We start from the raw sequence: 25,944 nt of genomic DNA, 5'->3' as shown, positions 1-25,944 counted from the left end.
GCAAGCCATCAATTCACAAGACAAAAAGTTGCCATAATGATGACACTGAAGGTGAACAGCCCTCAGTACCCAATGCTTATAATCAAGTAAGTGGGAACACTGCAGATACCCAAACTAGTCTTCCAAAGTTCTCTTGATTCAGGGACTGTACCTTTAGATTATTAAAATGGTGCATGTCATTACACTGTTTGAGAAAGGTGACAGAGGGAAACCAGGGAATTACAAACCTGTTACCCTAACATATAATCCATAGAATCCCTACAGTGCAGAAGGAGGCTATTTGGCTTATCGACTCTGCACTGACCCTCGGAAGGAGCAACCTAGGCCCACTCCTCCGCCCCATTCCTGCAAATCCCCACATTGATCATGGTCAATCCACCTACCCTGCACATCTTTGGACTGTGGGAGGAAACAGGGACATGTGGAGGAAACCCACTAACCACTGTGCTACCATGCCACCCCCTCCCCACCCGCCCCCCCCTCCACCCAACACCTAACTGGTGATAGAATCACTGAACACCCAGCTCCGAGAGAACTAGCATAAATTTGCAAAGGGTGAATCATGCCTGAATAATCTACTTGATTTTTTTTGACGAGATGATTTTGTTGTGAATGGGAATGTCTGTGGATATTAGTTATATGGACCATGAGAAGGCATGTGATAAGGTCTCACATAATAGACTGTTAGCTAAAGTTGAAGCTCATGTAATTGAAGGTAATGTATTGACTTGGTGAGGAAATTGGCGAAGCAGAAAGAGACAGTAGAGATAATGGACAGGTACTGTAAAAGGCAGGATATGATTGGTGGTGTCCTGCAAGGTTCTGTGTTGGTGCCTCAGCTTTTCACTAAACACGTGTGGTTGGATATAAAGCCACATATCTAAATTTGCCGACAACTTAAAGATAGAATGCATTGTAAGCAGTATCAATGGAAGTAAGGAGCTATTGGTAGATTGAGTGAATGGGCAAAACTGTGGAAAATGGTTTTCAATGTAGGAAAATGTGAGGCCATCCAATTTGAACCTAATACATATAATGCAAAGTACTGGATACAGTGGAGGACTACAGAGACTTGAGAGCCCAGGTACACAGATTATTAAGATGTTGAGTACAAAAACTAATCAAGGCTAATGGAATGGAAGTCCTCATTAGAATCCAAGGGAGTGAAGTCATGCTTCAGGTAAACAAAGTTCATGTTCAATCACAGCTGGAATACTGTGAGTAGGTCAGGCACCACACAGTCACCCAAGGCTGGAATCAAACCAGGGTCCCTGGCGTTGTGAGGCAGCAGTGCTAGCCACTGTGCCACCATTTCACCCTTTGAGATAAAGGATTAGCTGTGATCCTACTGAATGGTAGAGCAGGCTTGAAGGGCCTCCAAAGGTAAATATTGATCCGCTAAGGTAAATATTGGTCCTTGACAGGATGAGAATGGAGATTTAATAATGGAAGATGAGGAAATGGCTGAGGAACTGAACAGCGTTTTTGGGTCGATCTTCACAGTGAAAGATACAAATAACATGCCAGCGACTGATGGAAATGAGGCTATGACTGGTGAGGACCTTGAGAGGATTGTTATCCCTGAAGGAGGCAGTGATGGACAAGCTAATGGGGCTAAAGGTAGACAAGTCTCCTTGCCCTGATGGAATGCATCCCAGGGTACTAAAAGAGATGGCTAGGGAAATTGCAAATGCTTAGCAAACGTGACACCACTGTTTAAAAAAGGAGGTAGGCAGAAAGCCGGTAATTATAGGCCAGTTAGCTTAACATCGGTAGTAGGGAAGATGCTGGCATCAATCATCAAGGAAGAAATAGCAATGCATCTAGATGGAAATTGTCCCATTGTACAGACACAGCATGGGTTCATAAAGGGCAGGTCATCCCTAACTAATTTAGTGGAATTTTTTGAGGACATTACCAGTGCGGTAGACAACGGGGAGCCAATGGATGTGGTATATCTGAATTTCCAGAAAGCTTTTGACAAGGTGTCACACAAAAGGTTGCTGCATCAGATAAAGATGCATGGTGTTATGGGTAAAGTAGTAGCATGGATAGAGGATTGGTTAATTAATAAGAAGCAAACAGTGGAGATTAATGGGTATTTCTCTGGTTGGCAATCAGTAGCTAGTGGTGTCCCTCAGGGATCAGTGTTGGGCCCACAATTGTTCACAATTTACACAGATGATTTGGAGTTGGGGACCAAGTGCAATGTGTCCAGGTTTGCAGACGACACTAAGATGAGTGGTAAAGCAAAAAGTGCAGAGGATACTGGAAGTCTGCAGAGGGATCTGGATAGTTTAAATGAATGGGCTAGGGTCTGGCAGATGAAATACAATACTGACAAATGTGAGGTTATCCATTTTGGTAGTAATAACAACAAAAGGGATTATTATTTAAATTATAAAATATTAAAACATGCTGCTGTGCAGAGGGACCTGGGTGTCCTAGTACATGAGTTGCAAAAAGTTGGTTTACAGGTGCAACAGGTGATTTGGAACGCGAATGGAGTTTTGTCCTTCATTCCTAGAGGGATGTAGTTTAAGACTAGGGAGGTTATGCTGCAACTGGATCAGGTGTTATATTGTGTTCAGTTTTGGTCTCCTTACCTGAGAAAGGACGTACTGGCGCTGGAGGGTGTGCAGAGCAGATTCACTAGGTTCTGAGGGGGTTGGATTATGAGGAGAGGTTGAGTAGACTGGGACTGTACTCTTTGGAATTTAGAAGGATGAGGGGGGATCTTATAGAAACATATAAAATTATGAAGGGAATAGATAGGATAGATGCGGGCAGGTTGTTTCCACTGGGGTTGAAAGCAGATGAGGAGGCATAGCCTCAAACTAAGGGGAAGTAGATTTAGGACTGAGTTTAGGAGGTACTTCTTCACCCAAAGGGTTGTGAATCTATGGAATTCCCTGCCCAGTGAAGCAGTTGAGGCTCCTTCATTAAATGTTTTCTAGGTGTAGATAGCTTTTTGAAGAAAGCTATGGTGTTCTGGCGGGAAAGTGGAGAAGTGGAGCTGAATCCACAAAACATCAGCCATGATCTCATAGAATGGCGGAGCAGGCTCAGAGGGCCAGAGGGCCAGATGGCCTACTCCTGCTCCTAGTTCTTATGTTCCTAGTTTCTATGTCTATGTAATAGTTAATTTAAAATCTGAAATTGAGACTTTTGCTAGATAAAGTGATTAAGGGATCTGGGGCAATGGTGGGTATATATGGATTAGGTCTCATATCATTTCACTGAAAGGCTGAGCAGGTTGAAGGACTTAGTGGCCTACTGCGATTATCATGTACCCATCATGCTTGACTGGCATGTAGTAATTATTGCCAGCTAAACTTTGCGAGACCAGAGGCCCAATGTAAATGTAAGTTATTGTTGGCTTCTACATGAAGAGTGACCAATAAACTGAAGCACTTTGGACCATGTCCCCCCCCCCCCCGCGCCAAAAAAATCCCATCCCCTCCCCATGGTGTCAACTGGCAGATGCAAGGCTGATTTTGTAACCGTAACCCTGTAAAGATGCAAGTCAATTTGTTGTCGTCGGTCTCGCACGGGGGGGGGGGGGGGGGGGGAGTGGAATCAATGATTTCAACCCTTTAATTCAACCTTCGATTCGTACCTATCCCAGCTCCTCGCCTCTATAGCACAGTAGCACCCAGCAATAACCTGCACAAGACAGTCAGCTTTTAACAGCTCCTTTACCTGTATCCATGCCGTCAGGCAAAGACAAAAAAAGAGAAAATGTCAGAAATGTTCACATGAGAGAGTCTGGACCAAGTTTCAAGCTGGCCCCAAAAAAAAATTCCCGACCGATTTTCCCTTTCGTTCTCTCGTCCCACCAAAAAAAAAGACATGTGCATTAATTGTTGACGTGGTGAATAGAGGTTTAATGTTGGCAGCAGCTTGTTGTAATGGTGTGCTGTGTGTGTTGCAGGGTGGGGAGGGGGTTGATAAAGTAAAAGGGGTTGTTAGTAATGTGATCGCCTGTTTGCGTAACAATCACTTTAAACCGGGGGCCGCGACTCAGTGTCTAGACGCACACGTGACCCACCGCGCCAATGCAAGAGCTTGTAAATTTCAATCCTTGTGTCAGTTTCAGCCAGGAGTCCGGAGCACTCAGGAAATCCACACGCAGAGCAGAAAACGGCGACAACTTTCTCGGGGTTTTTCTTTTAAACACCCCCCCTCTCTCTTCTCCCTTTCATAAATCGTGCTTTCGGTCTTTTTTTTTTAAAAATGACTAAAAACAAAGAGATCAAGTTAGTGTGAAAGGGAAGTGGCAAAGAGAGACGAGACAAGCTCGGCGCACGGAACAAAACCAAGCCAAAGATTTAGAGAGAGAGAGAGAGAGAGAGACACTGCATGTATATCTATCACCGCCGAAAGGGAGAGGAGAAAACGAAGGAAGACAGCGAGTTCTGCAGTCGTCAGAACAGCCTTGTCCCACCGGATTAAGAGTTTGGATTAAGCTACCCCCCACCCCACCCCCAAAAAGCCAAGGAGGGAACACGAAGAGAACGCTTGGGTTACATTTTAATGGATACATATTCCTGGCTACATTTCTCCTACTTTGTACCGGTGGGTTACAATGCATGATTGTATCTGTGGGGAGCTCTGACCCATCCCCCTGTATTTAATTGCAGTATTGTTGAAACCAAATTTACCGGATCTTTATTTTTTTTTTAAACCTCAAAAATTATAAGGGGGTGGCGTATGCTACAGATTTGCACGGCTATTACTGTGTTGTTGCCATCGAGAACAGGCTGGATTCATGTTTTGCGGATATGTTTTTGCTGTACCTGGCTGGGTTTTAGCAGATTTCTTTCTGGCGGACCTTCGTCTCGCATGTTCAGGACGAAACGATCGGGTCTGGTCCGGCGACTTTGGCGAAGCCGTGCGTTGGGAGGAGAAGCAGACGGCCAGACGGATAAGGAGGGCGATGCAAACCGAGGAGGAGGAGGGGGAGGCGGCGGCGGCGGGGGAAGCAGCAGCAGCAGCGGCGGTAGTGGAGGAGGGGGATGCTGCGGGGGCAAAGCATCCAAATCCCCCGCCTCGGACCCCGAATTAAAAGCCCTGACGCACTCGCTGCTGAAGAAGCTGAAAGAGAAACAGTTGGAATCATTGTTGCAAGCGGTGGAGAGTAAAGGGGGAGCCCGAACCGGCTGCCTCCTTTTACCCAAGATGATCGAGCCCAAACTGAGCAAACAAACTTACTCCTTGCCGGTACTGATATGCAAAGTCTTCCGCTGGGCTGACCTCAGAAACTCTTCGGAATTAAAAAGACTTTATTGCTGTGAATCATACGGAACGAATAATCCGGATTCCGTCTGTTGCAACCCGCACCACCTTAGCAGACTCTGTGAACTCGGTAAGATCATTTTACAAATACTTGATATCGGTTACATTTTTTAATGTTTTTTTGGTGGTTGAAAAATCCAGTTTTATGACATCTGTGTTCCGACCACCTGGGCCATCTCGCATGGGACAAGGATCACCTTTATTTTTAAACCCAACCAGGCGTTACAATAATGGTCGCTTTTTAAAAAAAATCCAGACGTGTTTAACTTTAGTTCTGCAAACTTTAACCCGCAACTCTTATTACGCCCCGAAGGGTGTCTGTTCCCCGCAAGAGCAGAATTTGCTTTGTAAATGTTAACGTTTTTTTAAAAAAAAACTCACTTTAGTGAATTGTGTCTGAAGTATATACTGTGGTTGCATTAATAACTGGTCGCTTAAAAAATAGTGGTTATGTCACAATGTTCACATTGCGATTAATCGAGTTTGATCCCGGATTAGTATTAATTCCGGGCGATCCGGTTTAAAACAGAATTTTATCCTATACTGGTTCAGGGATAGAGTTGCGTTTTTAAAAAAAAAACAACCACGCACATCGCCTTTAAGGCTTAAATCTGTCCCTCTCCCTCAAACATTCCTGGGCAAAGTACTGCCTATTAACATAAATATGCCGCGATTTCAAAACATTGATAGAAAAATAAAATTCGGTATAAAATTACACCTTCCTTTCATTTCCGATTGTGATCTAAATTGAAACTGTTGGAAATGAGATTGAGCTGGGGGCGAAGAGGCTACAATTATAGATTTTGAAAAAAAATAATTTGTCTAAAATGTTTCTGGGATTCGTCTGAACATGAAACGTTAGTCTTTACATTCACATTCTTTTTAGAAGGAGGAAAGTTATTTTAAAACTCCCTATAAATCCTGTAAAACGTTTCAATCAAAGTGGCTAAAAGTTTGTTCCTTTTTTGGGGGGGGGGGGGGGGGGGGGCGAAGAGTTGTCTAGAAGACTTGTCGCCGAGTTAAATGGGTGATTTTCCAGTCAGATGGCGCGGTCAGATCCTCAGCCAGACTGACTTCAGTGGTAATTTCCAGAGCAGAAGTGGTTTACGTGAGCCAAGGAGGGGCGATTAGACACACCAGTTGCATATCAGTGAGACTGGCGCCAGGCTGACTGTTGTTTATGTGACTGTTAACTATCAAGGCAATCGCCGCCTTTGCTGTTCTGCCTCCAGCCCCCAGAGCTAAGACAAACAGTTTACAAAAGAATGCCGGCTCTCCTGCCAGTGTTATCATAAGTTTCTATCTCTTTTTCTCATGGCTTTGCCTTTTTTTCTCTCTCTTATTTTTATGTTTCCAGAGTCACCCCCGCCTCCCTATTCTCGGTTTCCAATGGACTCATTCAAGCAACCTGGTAAGTAAGCATTGCGTTATTTGTGATGGAAATGTAGTTTTATCTTTTTGTGTGCATTTTAATTAAAGACTATTTCCTCCTGACCGCCGGCTGCTTAAAAATAACATTTTCCTATTTGTTGTAAGAAAATTATAACAATGTTTTAAAATATGCATTTGGTACATTTTTGAGTTCAAACTGTGGGGGGGGGGGGGGGGGGAGGGGGAGTTTATAGAAACTTCTATCAGGAAGCAGAATGGTTCAGAAGTGATTTGGGGCACAGCTAGGAAGAGTTGGTCCTCCCAGGGGATTGTCGGTTGGGGAAATTTGGACAGGTTTCTGAGTTCCTGTAGAGTTAAACCAGTGTTCACTGTTTACATTCACATTCAAAGAAAATTATAAATTGTACCATATACAGCTCGAGACAAGACTTAGCATGCATGGTTCCCACACATATTTCTATGAAATATCTGTATATCTAAACATATGGAAATTTTGATGCGTGAAGTTTATTAGAGACTCAGTGGAGCCAGTGAAAAAAGTTACCGCCATATTCTTGGGATTGGTCCCACAGCTGGTTGCTTGCCACATTTTCAGGGCCTCACCCACATGGATTTCTCTACACACTGCTGATTAATAGTTCACTTGATGGGCTGGGGACTGTGACCGACAAGCTTGCTCTTGTCAATACCCACATATTGCTATCACTTTCCAACATAAGTCATTGCGATAAGTGATCCAAAGTAAAGGCAAAAGAAAGGGCATTTCACACTCAGGACATTGCAAAGCACTTTCATTATCTTTTATTGTCACAAATAGGCTTACATTAACACTGTATAATGAAGTTACTGTGAAAAGCCCCTGGTTGCCACATTCCGGCGCCTGTTCGGGTGCACAGAGGGAGAATTCAGAATGTTCAATTCACCCAACAGTCTTTCGGGACTTGTGGGAGGAAACCAGAGCACCCAGAGGAAACCCACGCAGACACAGGGAGAACCTGCAGACTCCACACTGACTGACCCAAGTCGGGAATTGAACCTGGGACCCTGGTGCTGTGAAGCTTGTACTAACCACTGTGCTACCACTAGCACCTCCCAAGGACAAAGGCAGCACAGAGATGGCAATACCCAAGTTCTCCTCCCAAGCCCCACAACGTTCTGATTTGGAATTATATTGCTGTTTCTCCACTGTCACTGGGGCAAAACCCTGGAACTCCCTCCCTGACAGCATCATGGGTGGACTTGCACCACATGGACTGCAGCGGTTCAAGAATGCAGCTCATTACCACCTTCTCAAGGGTAATTAGGGATGGGGAATAAATGCTGGCCTAGATAGAGAACTCCATGAATAATTGAGCCTGAATGGGATGGAAAAAAGCAAGCTCCCATAAACGACCATGTAATAATAAACCTGATCATTTGGTTCAGTGATTGATTGGATGGCTTTCCCCACTCTGAACTCCTGATTGCTGAGGCCAGTTACATTGTCTGTCTGACTATGATACCACTAGATATCAGTGGGATTGAAGCTACTTCTATATTGCACAAGACAGTGCTGCATTTTAATTCTTGCCAATTCACAAATACCTTGCTGCAGTTAAAAGTATTTTTAAAGGGATTGTGTTCTGCCACTGCTGTACAGCTGAGGTGGTTCAGCTGGTGTGTGTTCCAGCTGGTAGTCACCTGTGACTAAAAATGGGGTAATCATATGTGGGTTGATCTTTCAGCAGCAACGTTTCTAAGTATGCCAAGGCCTGAGACAAATGGCCATGTTGTGCATGGAAGTGCGCAGTGAACTGTTACAGATACAAATCGGATGTTTTTAATTCCCAAAGGATACAGTCTTATTTACGGTCGCCCAGTATGGACAGTATCGTATAGGTGCAATCTACTTTTGCCACTTTGAACCATTCTTTAGGAGGAATAAACCATTCTTAGGAGGATGCAAGAATACCTCTTTGGGAAAAGCTGTATGACTCGCCCTTCATAATTTGCCTGTCTTCCATGTTGTAGTGTAATTGGACACTTCTCCAACCATCTCCCATCTCTCCATACCATAACATGAAAAGCATTATAACTATTGTATAGGCTTCCATGTTGAGAGGAACACGCTGCACTCAGTAAGTTCCTCTACAGGAGTTTCTGGCGTGAGTGCTGATTTAATGTGCTGCAATGATATTTTTGTGAGATCTGTTGTCATACTGAGTAGAGAGCACAGTAATGCCAGCTCATGAGGTCGGATATGGAAATTATGTGGATGCATAAAGCCTCCCGGTTACAGACGGTCATTTAAGGGAACACATCAGGAAAGCTGGTTTTGAATAGGTGAGCTGAGATGTGTATCTGTGGGAAATTGGTCAATAATTATTTTAGACGCACACTCTTCTGTGTCTCGGCACTGGGTACTCTCGCCTCTTTGAGTCAAACTTTGTGGGTTTTTTAAAGTTCCACTCCAGAGTCATGAACTCACCGATCCAGACAAACACTTTGGTGCAGCACTGAGGGAGTGCTGCACTTTTGGATGTACCATCTTAGATGAGGCATTAAACCATGGCTCCATTTTAAAGAAAAAGGGAGTTCTCGGTACCATGGCAGATTTATTGGAACCTTGACTGAAATGGATGATCGGGCCACGGTTTCCTTCACTTTTTTTGTGTTCAAACTGTCTGTCACATTTCGTATGTTACAACAGTGATTGTGCTTCAATATAACACCTATCTTCTGAAAGGTCTTGATTCTCCTCTGTAACCATGGAAACTGACCACTTGTTTGTAACACACAAATCAATCCTAACTTTCCTGCCCCATTTCCCCCGCCCCCGGCTCGAGGAATTTCACACCCATGGACAGAAAATCATGACTGCTGCAAATTTTGATGCACCAATTTCCACATCCAAGTTCCTCACACATGCTGCTGTTGCTTGGAGCTCTGTAAATTGTAATACTAACCTGCACAATTTTATTTTCTTCAGTGAGATGAAGATCTGTTAGTCCATGCAGATATTTTTCAAAAACTACCCAATTATTATTTTCCAATTAAAAGGGACAATTTAGCATGGTGAAACCTACGCACATATGGGAATCCATGCAGCTATTGTTAATGGATTGCACAGCATCGTACCAGTCATTCACCCTGTGACAGATCGATCAAAGGCATTTCTGTCTTGTCGATAGACCATGAACATCACACAGGATTTAAGGAAGAGAAATAAAGCGGAAAAGCCCTGAAATCAAGTTTGCTTTTCTAGGTGATCCGAGTAGTTTTAAAGTAGTATCGTCCTCTCTGAGGCTCAGGTACAGCTCAACACAGACTGATAGGAGATTGATAATGTACCCATGTGTGTGGGCCTGAAGGAAAGTGTTGTTGAGCTCATTTGACAGTAGGGCAGTGCAGTGCACCCGAGTCTGACACTAGCCTCACACGCAATACCATGCACAAATTTCCAGCAAGTGTCCTGGCTAATTCTTTTGGCACTTCCTAACCCAAGTTGGAGAGACCCAAGTTTTATCATCACTTATTACATCCTTGTCTGAGCAAAGGTCGGGGTGGATCATCTGTAGTCTATTTACATAGGCTGGAGGGGATGAATGTCCACTCTTTCCTGTTCATAAACGTAGCCCATTAAGCTTCAATTGAATTGGTGTTTTACAGATTATAACCAAGGCTTGTAGATGTTTGTAGAGTTGAGAGGGAACTGGCAGGAGCACGCTTATTGATAGATACAGCCACGGTGCCCTGATGTGCAGGAAGCAAAAGGAATATTGTAAAGTCAAGCGTCTTTTTTTTCTTAAATTCCCGAATGCTGTATCCATTCCCTCTATGGGGTGTTTCTTCTGCTTCAAACTAGTCTGATTTCTACCCCGAGGGGAGTAAAACCACTTGAGAAATTTGGCAATTAGTAAAAAAGTATGTATAAAGATATTAACAAATGAAACGTTTTACTCAGTTGGGTTGACTGTACCCATCTCCAATTTTGTCCTGAGGCATTGTGTGGGGCAGGGGGTCTCCTCGGCAGCCACTTGAGCAGGCGGGGAGACTTAACTAAACATTTGGGGCCCTTGTAGTAAATTAGACGTACAGCGACTTCTGCACCTGATGTATCCCATTAGTTGAGTGGAACAACTTCCTGTGAAGTGTTGACATAAAGGTTAACGTTATGTATGTAAACAGAAAGCCACAATCTGAATCTGCATTTATGGCAGGGAAAACCCAATCACTTTCGAGGAAGTCATTGCCGATTTTGGCATTTGGAAACTGCAGAAGGCTTTCCTTCTAGGCTTGGAGTGAAAACAAAAAATATGCGTCTTAATTTCTGTGTACCTGCTTGTTGGTGTTGCCAATCATCAATTTAAAAAAAAAAAAAAAAATAGTGACGATGCGGTTAAGCCAGAATTTCACCAATTGGGCCATATTTAAGACTAATAATTATTCAGGGAAAATAAAACACTGGCAAAATAGGCGTCACTATTTGTTAACATTCTTTGGCTAGGCAGTCTGACAAACCAGTGGCTGGGCAGCAGTGCATTGTCCCGCACATTCTGGGCATTTAGAAATTTTATTCTTTCATGTCATGAAGTAAATTTCTAGTTTTGAAGAATTGTAAACATTGGAAGGGTAAAATACAGGTGCTGCCCAGTGAGAAACAAAATCAAATAAATCAGAAGGATCTATCTTTGCTGCTGGCACAAGTGGGTGTTTAAAGGAGGCTCCAACTCATGTCAGCGCCCTGGGCTTGGGGTCAAGGAGGGGTCTCCTGCTGCCTAAATTCCTGCAGGAGTGCAATTTATTGGCTGAGAACTGGATTAAACATTGTCGGGGGTGGAACGAGAGGTAAACAAACCCAGTATTTTAATATTCAACGATGCTAAAGCAAATGGTTTGGCGGATATAACATTTTGTAGGGAGCACACTCTCTCTCGTGGCCTCTCATGACTACAAATGTATGAAAATGACAGGCGGGAAAATGAGTGGTCTATTGAGCCGGTCCCAAACACTCATGCTATAATTCAGCATTTTGACCTCCACTCTTCAGCTTTATAAGCTCCAAGGAGATGGACAAAATGGATTTTTAAAAAAACCTGAGGCCAGTTCAGGGAAGAAAATAATTTCTCTGAACACTTAACAGTGGGAATATTTTGACCAAGGCTGTCCCAGGAGTAGATCTGGCCTTGGACAGCGAGAGTTTAAATTAAAAAAATTTAAAAAAACAAAGTCACACTTTTGAAGTTTATCCACATGTTGGTTATGAGATATCCCTGGCTGCTAAATACCAGGGGCCGACTTTGAAAAGTTTCTTGTGTGATATGAGCTGGGTGTAATTTGGAGCCAGGACAGCGCAAGACTGATGTGGGTTAAAGGTAGTTTTTGTGCAGATCTGTTGACAAGCTTTCATCTGCAGTCTGAACAGACTCGTCCCATTTCAATATTATATTCCAAAGAGGCAAACAGGAGAGACGTTTGGATACACACTGTAATTGTATTCTGTCTTATCAGGGTTCGTCTCAAAGCCTCTAGGTTTTAGTGTGTCGCCGAGTATTTGAGGTATTTCAGTGCGGCTGGCTGGGAAATGGAGATAGCTTGGAGGGAAGCCAAAGAAAATGGGCCCACGTTCACTCCCTCACTGGCCAGCTCTTAATGTGGAACTATGGCATGAAAAACAAGGCTGAAGCTTTTTAGGAGATGGCTTTCATCAGCTCAGTCAAAATGGCTGCATGAAAAGGAAATTGATTTTAACCCTTTGAGAGCTGGGTGGATTTCTGGAACCCTGACTTTGTGAGCATTTGGGTGGAATTTTTAGTTTGTGCTGATGCGAGCTTGGGAGGCGGGAGAGGTATGTACTTGGCCGGTGACTTGCCCTACCCCCTGCCTCAGCACAAGCTAAATTCTGGGCAGGAAGCCCATGATCAACCTTCCGCCCTGCCACTAATTTGAGGCCCTTAAGTGGCCTTTAATGACCACTCCAGGGCCTCATCCCGCTGCCGCTGATATTAACCGGGCTGGAGTCAGACCTGTAGCCTTGTGTGTATGGCAGCTAAAACCGTGCGGCCAGCTTTTGTCACCTCTTGGTGAGGATGGGGTTCCCTTGATCAGGGCACTCGGTACCGGATCAAGGGACTGGACATTGGCAGGAGGGGCGTGTAGCACGCCGCCCCCATATTTCTTGCCCATGTCCTGGGTCATTCTGCGATCCTTGGACTCCAGCGCCTGTCCTTCCATAGCTGAGCAGTGATGCCAGCCTCTGATTGGCTGGCAGTTCTCGGTAGGTCAAACTGCCACCCCTGGGGTCTTGCTTCCAGGGCAAGGCCTGTTTCTGGCCTTACCACTGCCTGATTGGCTTGTGGTTTGGTAGGCCTTCTGGGGGGGGGGGGGATAAAAGGTAATGTGGGAGTCTCTTGCCGGCTTTCCAGCCAGCAGGCGAGAGCCCTGGTGCATCAGCCCGCTGAGCTGTTTTCCTCCCCCCCCCTCCATATTTCTGCAGCTGCGTGGCTGCTACATGCTCTGTGTCGGATTTCTGAATGCTAACCTGGTGAGTTCCTGAATCAGGCAATGAGTCAGAAGGATGGAGCAATAAATTGGCAGTCAAGACTCACCCAGAGAATGTCAATTATGGGATGCGTTTGCAGGCCCTGCCAAGGCATGAAGAGAGGAATACTGGTCTGAAAATACCAGCCTGAGGGAGTAGCCAGTTTATCCTCAAAAGAGCCTTGTTCACCATAAGGCTGGCTAGGATTTCTGCAGATTCGGCCTGCAGATTCTTGCATCAGATGGGGGACTTATTTAAAATTTAGAGTACCCAATTAATTTTTTCCAATTAAGGGCAATTTAGAGTGGCCAATCTTACTACCCTGCACATCTTTGGGTTGTGGGGGTGAAACACAAGCAAACATGGAGAGAAGATGGGGGACTTTAACTGCCCAGAGGTGGGCCCCAGGGAGCCAGCCCTCCGTCTATCTGGGAGTGGGTGCAGCAAAAGGCTGCGCTTGCAGGGAATTTCCAGCCCACTCTTCTCTCTCTTACCCCCCCCCCCCCCCCCCAAGGACTCTACTCTACCCCCCCCCCCAAGGGCCTCTACTCTACCCCCCCCCCAAGGGCTCTACTCTACCCCCCCCCCAAGGGCTCTACTCTACCCCCCCCCCAAGGCTCTACTCTACCCCCCCCTCTACCTACCCCCCCCCCCCCCAAGGGCTCTACTCTACTCTACCCCCCCCCCCCAAGGCTCTACTCTACCCCCCCCCCCAAGGACTCTACCCCCCCCCCCCCAAGGACTCTACCCCCCCCCCCCCAAGGACTCTACCCCCCCCCCCCCCCCCCAAGGACTCTACCCCCCCCCCCCCAAGGACTCTACCCCCCCCCCCCCAAGGACTCTACCCCCCCCCCCCCAAGGACTCTACCCCCCCCAAGGACTCTACCCCCCCCCCAAGGACTCTACCCCCCCCCCAAGGACTCTACCCCCTCCCCCCCAACTACCACCCCCCCCCCAAGGACTCTACCCCCCCCCCCAAGGACTCTACCCCCCCCCCCAAGGACTCTACCCCCCCCCCCCCCCCAGGACTCTACCCCCCCCCCCCCCAACCCCCCCCCCCCCCCAAGGACTCTACCCCCCCCCCAAGGACTCTACCCCCCCCCCAAGGACTCTACCCCCCCCCCCAAGGACTCTACCCCCCCCCCCCAAGGACTCTACCCCTCTCCCCCCCCCCAAGGACTCTTCCCCCTCCCTCCCCTCCCCTACCCCCCCCCCCCAAGGACTCTTCTCCTCCCCCCCTACCCCCCCCCCAAGGACTCTACCCCCCACTCCCCCCAGGACCCACACTCCCCCCCCCCCCAAGGACCCCCACTCCCCCCCCCCCCCCCCCCCCCCCTCAAAGTGGGACCCCCACTCCTCCCAATGACACCCCTTCCCCCCCCAATGACACCCCCCCCCCCCAATGACACCCCCCCCATGACACCCCCCACCCAATGACACCCCCCCCCCCCAATGACACCCCACCCCCAGTGACACCCCCCCCCCCCCCAATGACACCCCCCCCCCCCCCCCAATGACACCCCCCCCCCCCCAATGACCACCCCCCCCCCAATGACACCCCCCTGACTGCTGGAACTTTTTGTAGAACTTTAACATAAGGTGAGTGAGAGGATGCCTCCCATGTTGAAGCATACTCTCTTTGTACCTAGCCTTTAGTGCAGCCTGCTGCTTTCTCACAAGCCTTTTATTAGCCTTCAGCTTTTGAGAGCCCAGCTGTTGCCCTTAATAAGGCAGGCAGGAACCTGTTTCTTCTGTGCCAATTAAGGGGGAGCATTCGTGATAATCCCCAAGAATGTCTGTCCCCACCTAGTGCAGGGTCTGGACTAGAAGCGGTCCCCACCCCTGTTCCTGGCCCCCAAAGTGGAATTTCAGCCCCATATGAGCCACCATAGTTCCACAGACACTGGTGGCCATTTGCTGAAGGGACATTTTATACAAGTGTCTAGTCAGCAAGTGCCAGCAAATGTTTTAACTATTGGGGTGGGAGAGGTGGTGCTGTGTAATTAGATGTCCAAGCTGAATGATTGAAGCAACGCCAGAAACTATGTCACGAAATATTTTTAAAGTGCGTTTTTCTTTTTCCTTACAGCAGATTCACCAGACTCTGTGCCTCCCTCTACTGAAACTGGGGGAACTCATTATATGGCCCCTGGGGGGCTTTCAGGTAAGAGATGATGAGTGTTAATGATACTGTGATTCATCTTGAGTACTGAAGTGGGATGTTCCCAACTTTAAAACAAAATGAGTAGAGGCTTACGGGTGGAACTTGATCCAGGCGGCATGGGTCCTGGTGATTGAAGTGTCTGCCACCCCATCAACATGCGAGCCACCAGCTGGCACATGGGATTTAATGTTACTTTTAAAGGACGGGTGGCAGTCAAGTGGAGCATGAGCAATCGTGTGGCAGGGGGGCAGCAAGTGGCCAAACTAATTGAGTGATTGCAGTGCAGTTCGAGGACTATAAAAGAACCTCCAGGACCAGCGGGCAGGGAGCAGGTCACACGGGAGGGAAACATTTGGCGGGATACCATCTGGAAGCCATGCATTCATCTGTTTGCAAATCTAAATCTTATACTCCCATCAGTCACCCCACTCATTAATTCTGTAAATCTCACAGGACACCTCAGCACTCCCATTCCTCACCCATGCTCCCTGCAGTCTAATCGCCTACTTGGATATATCACCCTCCCTCTTTCTGCCACCGACTATCCAGGTCCATGAACATTCCCCTGCTCTGCTCCCATTTTGTTGCTATTCAACAAAGACTCACCTATGATCCAAATGGACCACTTCACCGTTAATCAATTGTAAATAAACCAAATGGCATGCGTTTTAGTCTTGAAGATCTGGTTTAGTTGGGAGAAGTTGTGATTTAATGAATATTCTTGGCATGAAAATGGTGGGGAAAGAGGTTCCCACCAAACAACGCTGAGATCCAACTCTTGCTGAAACGCTGCGAACCTAATCCCCTAAACTCAGCCCGCTGTCAGAAACCGAGATTTTTTCCTCCTGCCTGATTCCTGTAATTATTCCCACTCTCGGTGACCCCATTCTGACCTTGGTGTGTGCGCGGGGGGGGGGGGGGGGGGGGGGGGATAGTTTGGGACTGTTCAGTGGGATCTTTTGTCTTTATTGCCAGCTTTCTGGTAGAGCAAATCGGATCGCCCTGCCTAGTTTTCATTCCATTGATACCAATGGGGTGAGAATCAGACTGTTTTCTTAACGAAGGGCCAATGTACTCTGCCAGATTGCTGTCCAGACAGTGAAACTGATAATCTCCTACTGCAATTGAGAGGAAAAAGTGATGTTGATGAATTGAACTTCATGAATCAGTATCAGAATATGACTTGGTATCCTGGGTGTATATAGCATGCTATGTTCCTCTAGGTGCACACTGCTGTATAGTGTCCCACGTTGGCACTCTAGTGGTATTCTAGTTATTGTGGAATTAAAATGGCAGTGTAATTTGGTATTCTAAGTGTGCAGCATATTACAGTATTGTCAGTGTACATCATATTGTAATCTTCTAGTGTGCAATGTAGTGTGGTATTCCAGATATGTCTACTTTATATTCTAGGTGTAACATAATGTGGTAGTTTAGGTAAATATCACCAGGGTAAGGTGTTCTTTTGCTCCCTCTGATATTGGCCAAAATCTTCCATGCTCGTTCATGGCTAGGATTTCCCAGTGCTGCTGATGTCTTGCCAGATTTTCTGTTCTTGCTCGCAATGGATCCCGACACAAATAAGACCAGAGAATCCCACCCATTTTTACAGAAAGCTCCTCCGTATGCTGTGTTGTCCATGCCAATTTTGAAGGGATGCACAGTTTGGGTCGGCAGTTGTGATGGGAGAAGGCAGGAGTTGGTATTCTCTGATGTGCATTTCCTGCATTGTGATATCCTGTGATATTGGATGGGATAAAAAGGAGAAAGGCAATGTTTTTCACAGACTTTTGACAAATTTACAGATCCTCAAACTGGCTGGAGCTGCCAAAACCAGGCAAACTGAATTGTTATTGTCATTTTACAACTTTTTTGAAAGCGCTGTAACTATATCATTATTGCAGTGTCCGATTTTAAAATTGCAGACTTGGGGTGAAGTTTGTGCTCTCTGCAGAAGTCTACGGGTCTGACTCAGCCCAGATCTAGACTTCAGTAGTGTTTTGCGGGGGTTTGGGGCTGGCGGGGCTGGCGTTCTATCAGATGCATGCAATAAAATCCATCAATGGAAGCTACATCCCTTGGATTTTGAAGGGGCAATGTGTCTTGGTGAAATGTTTCTTTTGTTTTCATATTCCGATGTTTGCAATCTACCATTATTTGTGGGGGGGGTTGGGGGTGGGGGGAGGGGGCATCAACATGTAGTCAGCTGTGTGTCACCTTGGTTGGGGCCTCACTTGTGTGTTTGACTAATGGCTGATCTGTGGGAAAAGTGAAAATACCGTGTTTATCTAGTGAAGTACTTCACAAATGGTGAATCTCTCCCTGAGCCCCCCTCTCCCTCTCTCTCTCTTTCTCTCACACTCTTTTCTCTCTTCACTCTTTCTTTCTCTCTCACTTTTTTTCTCTCGCACTTGTTCTCTCTCTCGTGTGCGCTCTCTCTGGCGCCCGCGCGCTCTCAAATATAAAATCTTGAGTTGATATTTCAGTGACTAACATTCTGGTCAGGATCCAACAAGTTAATTTTAGACTGGTGCTACATTGTAGGAAGTTGTTGGAACTCAAAGTGCAATCAGCCCCACATAACTGCTGTTAACCTGCACAGGGCAGTTCTGATACATGCGATCTGTGGTCAATTTTGCTGCTTGGAGTTTGTTTTAAGTTCTGTGGTGGGCACGCACAAATTTCTGTGATCTGTTCATTTGAATCATGGGGAGGAATTTCTTCCGCCAGAGGGTGGTGAACCTGTGGAACACTTTGCCACAGAAGGCTGTTGAGGCCAAATCTCTGTTAGAATCGGTTCTATGGTGGAGCAAACTTGATGGGCTGAATGGCCTAATTCTGCTCCTGTGGTCTATGGATGATGCTTTGTGGTCTATAAATTTTTGTCAAGTGATTTATTTTAAGCATATAGAGTTGAAGGTGAATTGTTACTGTGCAATGGAGGGAGCAATTTGAGCTAATTTATTAAGAGGGGTATGGGAAGAATTGACGATGTAGCTTCCAAGTGCATTCATCCAAGTCTTGTGTACTGTAGATTTAGGCCAACAGTCAATCTGCCTGATGCTGATGTGGAGTTGGCAAATGACTGGGATACGTGCTTTATGGTTATTCGGCAGCAAGGGGAATCTGTCTGAACAGAGTTTGAAATTGAGGTAATAATAGCAAAGGGAAATGCTTGGAGTCGAACAGACTTTATTAACGTCTCACACAGGGTCAGTCTAGTATGTCTGTGGCCTGATTTTTTTTTTAAATTAGCACATCTCATCAATCGGGTTTAATCCCTAATATCTGTCGCAGCGGCTGAAACTAAACTAATTAACTGTAAAGTTCTGACTCCAGCAAGGGGAGGGTAAAAAAGAAGCTCGAGTGGGGAAGAGTCTGTTGGGTCAACTTTTTACTGTTCAATTGATCGAGATCAGGGAGCTTGTACAGCAAAAATGTCCCATTGTAATGCAACGCAGCATACAAATATAGGCCAATTGACTCCTAATGAGTCGTTGAAGGTGGAATTGAATTGGCCTGCATAATCAGGTTTTTTGTTGTTTAAAGGAAGCAGGGAGCTCGCAGCAAGTGACCTTCATGCCTTAATCTCCACAGGAATGTCTCCCATTCCCCAAAAATTAAAAATCTTTGATGGGTATGAAACCTTAGGCACTCTGGGCGGTTTCTCCATCCAGACTGGGTGGGATACTAGGAAGAATATGAGGGGAAATAATGCGGACAATCAGATTCCAGCCTAACCTCTAACTCCTCACCCCCACTTCCCAGACTGGATGGCCATCACCTGTCCTGTCTTTACTTCAAACAAATGCCAATGTGGAGAGTTGCGAATTGAGCAAACCTCCATATTTTCCAGCCTATCACCACCAGTGACATAGCCCCCAAGAAGCGAGTAACAGTCATCCTTGGCTGGCAATAATAAAGACTACATAAGTTTTGAGGATGGAGGTGAATGGTCAATTTGTTGTCTCCGACTTGATATTTGGCACCCATCACTGATTTTATAGACCATGGCTGAATCCAAGGTATAAAACACCTATTCTTCTTCTCTGGGCTGCTTTGTCCCATTCCAGACTCTGGCCTCTTCATCAAATTCCTCGATAGTTCCACCACGGGTTTCAGCAAGCACTTCACCTCTCGGTGATGAGAAACGCACCCTATGTATTAATGAGCCCCCCCCCTTGGGCAAATAAGTCACAGTTAAGCCAGGTTCAGAGGAGTAACTCTGAAGTCTGATCCAGCGTGACTTCAACCACCTTGGTTGTGTTGTAACACAGTGCAGATGGATTTTTTTTTTTTTGTAGCGTAGAATAATGGGCAGCACGGTAGCATAGTGGTTAGCACAGTTCGAATCCTGGTTTGGGTCACTCTCTGTGCGGAGTCTGCACGTTCTCCCTGTGCCTGCGTGGGTTCCCTCCGGTGCTTCCGGTTTCCTCCCACGGTCCCAAAGATTGTGCAGGTTAGGTGGATTGGTCATGATAAATTGTCCTTAGTGTCCAAAAAGGTTAGGTGAGGGTTACTGGGGATCGTGGGCTTAAGTAGGGTGCTCTTTCAAAAGGCCGGTGCTGACACGATGGGCCGAATGGCCTCCAGCACTGTAAATTCTATGATAGCCTCATTCTGCCTGTTGAGATTCTCCTTGGCCCATCGAGTCGAGACTGACCCCAAGGTGGCGCAGTGGTTAGCGAGGACCTGGGTTTGATCCTTGCGCCGGGTCACTGTCCAGGTGGGCGTATGCACATTTTCCCTGAATCTGCATGGGTCTCACTCCCACCACCACCCCCAAAATGTGCAAGATGGGTGGATTGGCCAAGCTAAATTGCCCCTTAATTGGGGGGAGAAAAGAATTGGGTACGATAAATTATAAAAATTTAGACTAGATTGACTCTGAAAGAGCACCCTACCGTAGGCCCACTCCCCTGCCCTATTCCCATAATCTAATCTGCACATTTTTGGACGCTAGGGGCAATTTATCATGGCCAGTCTACCTAATCGGCACATCTTGGACTGAGGGAGGAAACGGAGCACCCGGAGGAAACCCACGGGGAGAACGTGCACACAGTCACCCAAGGCTGGAATTGAACCCGGGTCCCTGGTATGGTGATGCAGCAGTGCTAACCGCTGTGCTGCCCCTGCGCCATGATGTAGTTTGGTGATAATGTAGGGCTCTAGGTTTGCACTGCCTAGTTTCAAAACAGTGCATGGATTGAAATGGCGACCAGCTTACCTCCACAACTCTGCTGCAGCAGCACCTAGGCCACAATAACCCTCTCATTCACCTCACCAACTTTCATTTACTCCACTGTTTTAACTCATTAATGGTCAGACTCCAATATGAGGACATGATGTGACATGCTGTCTTGCTGAGTTGAGCACACAGTAGCGCCTTTGTCCTCAACTACTAACTCATCATCCATTGTAAAGGCCATCTTTAATTCTCCATTCTTTGGAAGACTAACTCCTACAGAGATAGACAATGCTACACTCGGCCAAATGACCATTGTAAAGACTGAGCCCAGACAGTTTGTAGGAATCTTTGAGTGTGATTTGCCGTACCAACCAACTGACCTTGGTCTGTGCAATCAGGAGGGAAAAGTGTCACCACAGGGAGGATGAAACCCTCCTCCTAGCTCAACTTGGCAGGAAGTTGAAAGGAAGTAATGTAAGCACAGCAATCCAGAAAACATTTGACTCCTGGATGTGGCACAACCCCAGGGGGGGGTGCAAGTAATTCTCGTGTATTTTATCCAAGCGACCATTCCTCATGGGGGAGACCAAGCTTGGTCACTGAGCAATGAGCAGAATCAGGAATATGGTTAAATTCAACCTCTCTACCCTAGTCCAGAGACAGTACTTTTCCCAAGCTCTGGGCGCTCCAGTTCACTTTATAGCCAAATTAGTTCTTTTGAAGTCTGGTCACTGTTGTCATATAGGAAGCATGATTGACAATTTCTGCACAGCAAGGTCCCTCACGGCCACATAACCTGTTCAGTGATGTTGATTTAAGGAATAAATATTCATATAGTCAAGACACCAGGCATAATCCCCCTTCAAAATAGTATCATGAGACACTGGCGGAGCCGACAGGGCCCCAGTTTTGTTCCCCTCTGAAAGATGGCACCTCTGACTGTGCAGCAATCTCTCAGTGGCACCCAAGTGTCAGCCTCGAGTGTTTGGGAGTGGAGCTTGAACCTACAACCATCTGATCAGAGGGAAGTGGGTGCCAACTGAAGCAGGGCTGACCCTCCAAGGCCCTGTCAAGTATTGTTAGCTTTGGAAAGCAGTGGGTGAGCGTTATCGCTGCTTTGTAGAGTGGATCTTTCTGACCTGAAGGCACATTCGGAGGATGAGAAATCTGTGTGCGAAGCGCCTGGGGGCGCCGAAGCGCTCTCTGTACATTAGGCTAGAAGAGCGACACCGGGAAGAATTGAATAGAAGTTGAGCATTGTTTGATTGTGGAGTTTTGGTTTGGAGCTCGACCACTACAGAAAAGCAATTGCTTTTCCTCAATCTGTCCAGATGAATTTATTTCTAGAAATGGAGAAAGTTATGAAGCTGGAGTTGAATGTATACTTTACTCCAGGGTCTGAGGGTATGTGAGATAGGAGGGAAACTGGAGTTCCTCAAGATCCCTGATGGAACAGCCCAAAAATAGGGACACCAACATTTAAAAGGGGGCTTTTAGAACCAATCTATGCCTCTTGTCTGGCACATCCACTTGTGGGAAGAGAGGGGGGGGGGGAGGTTGCAGGGAGGAAGTGGGATGTGCTATAGGGGGAAAAGCTGCTGGTGCTGACCAGGAAGTGCAGAAACTAAAGCAAAGAGTCAGGATTTCATAATGGCTGCTCTATTTGGCGCCTGCAAATGGTCAACTAGTTTGGGTATGGACTGGAACTGATATATATATTTTTTAAAGTAAAGAAATATTAAACTTTATAATCCTTTTATTCCCGTTCCTTCAGTTGCTGAAATACCAAGGGCCTTTATAGGTTTGCATGGGTCCACCCAGACTTGTTTGTTTTGTTTTTCAAATCCATGTCTTGTCTGTTGAATATTAAGATTCTCAGGGTCTTTCTGGCTCTCTTGCTCCTGTATTTACTCAATGTCAAAATAGCTGTTTGTGGAGTTCTGTATTTACTGGACCTGCTTCACTTTGAGCATGCCAGCAGTGACCACGGTGGTGTGGATTGTGTTTAGCTTCTTGCTACTCTAGCTAGATTCCTTTGATTGTTGAAAACCACAAAGGAGACTTTTTTTGTGGGGGGGAAAAAAACAATGTTTTTAATCCACTTTATAGTGTGTTGTCACTGAGTGAAGCGCAATTACTGTGTAACCATCTATTGCAGGAAGTGAGTGGGTGAGATGCTCAATCTATTACTTCCTGCTTATCTCTACACTCTGCCCATCCTTGCTGTGCTCACTTCCTGAAGGTGTTGAGCGGGACATTCTTAATGGCTGCCATTAGTCCTCCTTACTTTGCACAAGAGATTGCAGGACGACTTTTGACAGCAGGAGATGTCTCTGGAAGTGATCGCGACTGATCAGTGCACGCGTGTGTACGTTTTCCAGCAGAAGTGCCGGATAGCAATCGGAGGTTTGGTGATCTCTGTTCAATCCTCTTCCTCGACCTCCCTCCGTTCCTGGACATGCCGTTGTAACCTCGTGAGATGAAATTCTCTCCCAAATTTCTATCAGGTTTTGTCTCTCCCTCTATCCACATGTCTCTCTTGGTGTTGCCCCCACCCCACCCATCTATCCATCATTTGAATATTTCTTTTTTTTTCCAATTAAGGTGCAATTTAGTGTGGCCAATCCACCTACCCTGCACATCTTGGATTGTGGGGGCGAAACCCACGCAAACACAGGGAGAATGTGCAAACTCCACACGGACAGTGACCCAGAGCCGGGATCGAACCTGGACCTCGGCGCCGTGAGGCACAGGGCTAATCCACTGCGCCACCGTGCTGCCCACCATTTGAATATTTCTACTTGTTATTTGTCATCTTCCTCTGATACTTTGGAGATCAAACTCCAGTGATAATCCCATTGGTCAGACCAGAATCTGATATTCCCTGTGATTACACTCGCCTCTGTCCCTTCCCAGGACGTACCCCAAAACACTATTTAATGGTAGTGCAGTGTGAGTGGGTTACAATCTGAGCTGAAGGTCACAAGGATTCCGATCGTGCTTCATCTTTCTCTGATACAAGACTCCCATTTGTCTTTGGAAATTGCTAAGAACACTTCACGGCATAAAAAAAAAATCTACACTTTGTAACCCACCCTGTTGAATTATCCTCTGTGTGATATATTATACTCTGGTAGAGATTTAATTTTCTGTCTCTTGCGCTGCCTTCTTTGTCTCAACCTCTGTCCATGTTCATGTATCATTCTAACCTTTATGTCTCTCTCTCTCTCTCTCTCTCTCTCTCTAACTATCTTGCTCTTCTCCTCACATTTGTGTGTCTGTATATTCATTGGGGTACATTCAATGAGGCTGGGCATTCTCGAAGTGAGCACAGATTGGAGAACTGAGAGTGGGATTTTTGGGTTGCTAAAACATGCGAGTGGACAATTATGCCCACTGAGCCCCAATTTTGGTCACCCAATCCGTGGGCCTTTAGCCTGCTGCCCTGACCAATGTTTATCTCTCTTGTCACCATCACAAAAAAAGGCTCCCTGATCACCATCATGTTGCTGTGTGCAAATTGGTCGCCATGTTTCCTCCTTCAGATGCACTTAAATGTCTGTAAAGCGCTTTGGGAGTTGTCAGATTGTTGTGAAAGGCCCTATATAAATGTAAGTCTTTTTTCCCATCTCTGTTTTCATTGCCCTCTCTGACTTTCTTCTGTCCATCTGTATATTATTTTTATCTGGTTAAATTCCCACTTCGGTCACTCTGTCTGGAGTCTGCACATTCTCCCCGTGTCTGCGTGGGTTTCCTCCGGTGTTCCGGTTTCCTCCCACAAGTCCCGAAAGACATGCTATTAGGTGAATTGGACATTCTGAATACTTCCTCGGTGAACCCGAACAGGCGCTGGAATGTGGCGACTCTGGGCTTTTCACAGTAATTCCATTGCAGTGTTAATGTAAGCTGACTTGTGGCAATAATAAAGATTATTATTATTGTCTCCTGCCATAATTGGAAATCTGTCTATCTCTGTACCTGTTTTGAGCTTACCTGTGTACCTGTCTTGAACTGGTATCCCCCGCTCTCTGTATCTTTGTCCATCTTTGCCTTCCCGTCTCTAACTGTCTTTCTCTCTCGGTATGTATATCCAGTTTTCACTCTCCCTTCTTTCCCCTCTCTTTAACTCTCCCTATCTGTTATTGTCACTCTTTATCCATGTTTCTTCCTGTCCAATATAGAGCTAGTCCGTGTTGAATGAGGCTCTGTTCGGGACAAGAGGGAAGGACTGGAGGCTAGAACTAGGGTCTGACTCGAGATGAAGTGGTTCCTCCTGGAAGCACAAAGATGACCTTTAGCTCACTGGCTGTGACCCATCGTGTCGTTTATAAAACATTTGAGGCAGGGGAAGAGAGTCTGCGCCTGGGCTTAACAGTGAAGAATTTACCCTCAATTACTGTATATTTTCATATCTGAAAGCAAATGCTGTAGAATTCTGATTGGCAATGCATTTTTGGGGTGCTCTTTGCAAGGTTTAACGAATGGAAGTGACAAGATGGACGTGCAGTGTGTGTACCCCAGCTTTCCTTCTGTGTGTGGTCAAGCTGAAAGGCAGGGTTGAAGGGTGAATGGGATGTAGGTAATGGGATGGTGCTCTCTCAAATACTACAATCTATTTAGTTCTGCTTGGGGGGGGGGGGGGGTGGCAGGATGTGAATCGAAGATTCAATTCTCAATCATTATGGAAAATGGCAGCAATTAATTTGTACTGGAGAGAATAATGTCACAAGTGCCTTTGTTCCTGCATTAACATTGGATAGTTCCAAATTTTGAATTAACCTCTGCTAAGGTGCCTTGTTTTAAAAATCTATGCATATAAAAATATATCCCTACTTCGAGTAGGTATGAGTGCACAAGACAAAAACTAGAAGTATTTTTAGTAAGAAAAAATAGAGCTTTAAATATAAAGAAGATTGTGTCCCTCAGCTAGTTGGAATTGAGTCTTTTTTGACCACATAAAGCAGGGACTATTTTATTGCTGCTCATTGCATGTTTATAAGAAAGCAGATTGAAGGAAGTTACTGAAGGGTTAATTCAGCTTTGAAAAGCCTTTATTGCTCTCTAGGCTGTCTGCCAGACTTGGAGCCTTGCAACTAGCCTCTCGCACATCACATGGCTAGAACAAGATGTAGTCGGCCAGTGACATACCAAACCTAAGACTTGGCACTGTCTGCCTGCCTGTAGTTGTTGGCCTTTGACATCAACACCCCTCCCCTGTTGCCTGCTCCCTGGTCGCTCATCCCACTCCCCGTCCCAGTTCTCTTCTAGTGCAGGCAGAGTGGGCTTTTCCCTTCCTGTAGGATCCACAGCAGCGGAATGTGATAGGAAGGGCAGGGGTCTCCTCTGAAGAGGCCCAGTAAAGGCACATGTTTCAAAACAAAT

General features: G+C 46.1%; 1 protein-coding gene across 1 annotated transcript in view; it reads left to right on the top strand.

Annotated features, from left to right (window-relative positions):
• Positions 1 to 4,077: 4,077 nt before the first annotated feature.
• smad7 (SMAD family member 7) overlaps positions 4,078 to 25,944 on the top strand; it is a 45,619-nt gene continuing 23,752 nt past the window's right edge. Inside the window, exons 1-3 of the mRNA XM_038790495.1 lie at positions 4,078 to 5,368; positions 6,656 to 6,709; positions 15,300 to 15,374. Coding sequence (XP_038646423.1) covers positions 4,714 to 5,368; positions 6,656 to 6,709; positions 15,300 to 15,374 — 784 coding nt within the window. The 5' untranslated portion in view covers positions 4,078 to 4,713. The remainder of the gene's footprint in view (positions 5,369 to 6,655; positions 6,710 to 15,299; positions 15,375 to 25,944) is intronic.

This window comes from Scyliorhinus canicula, chromosome 3, assembly GCF_902713615.1.
Source record: "Scyliorhinus canicula chromosome 3, sScyCan1.1, whole genome shotgun sequence".
Classification (NCBI taxonomy): Eukaryota; Metazoa; Chordata; class Chondrichthyes; order Carcharhiniformes; family Scyliorhinidae; genus Scyliorhinus; species Scyliorhinus canicula.
This window is presented reverse-complemented; position numbering and strand designations above follow the sequence as displayed.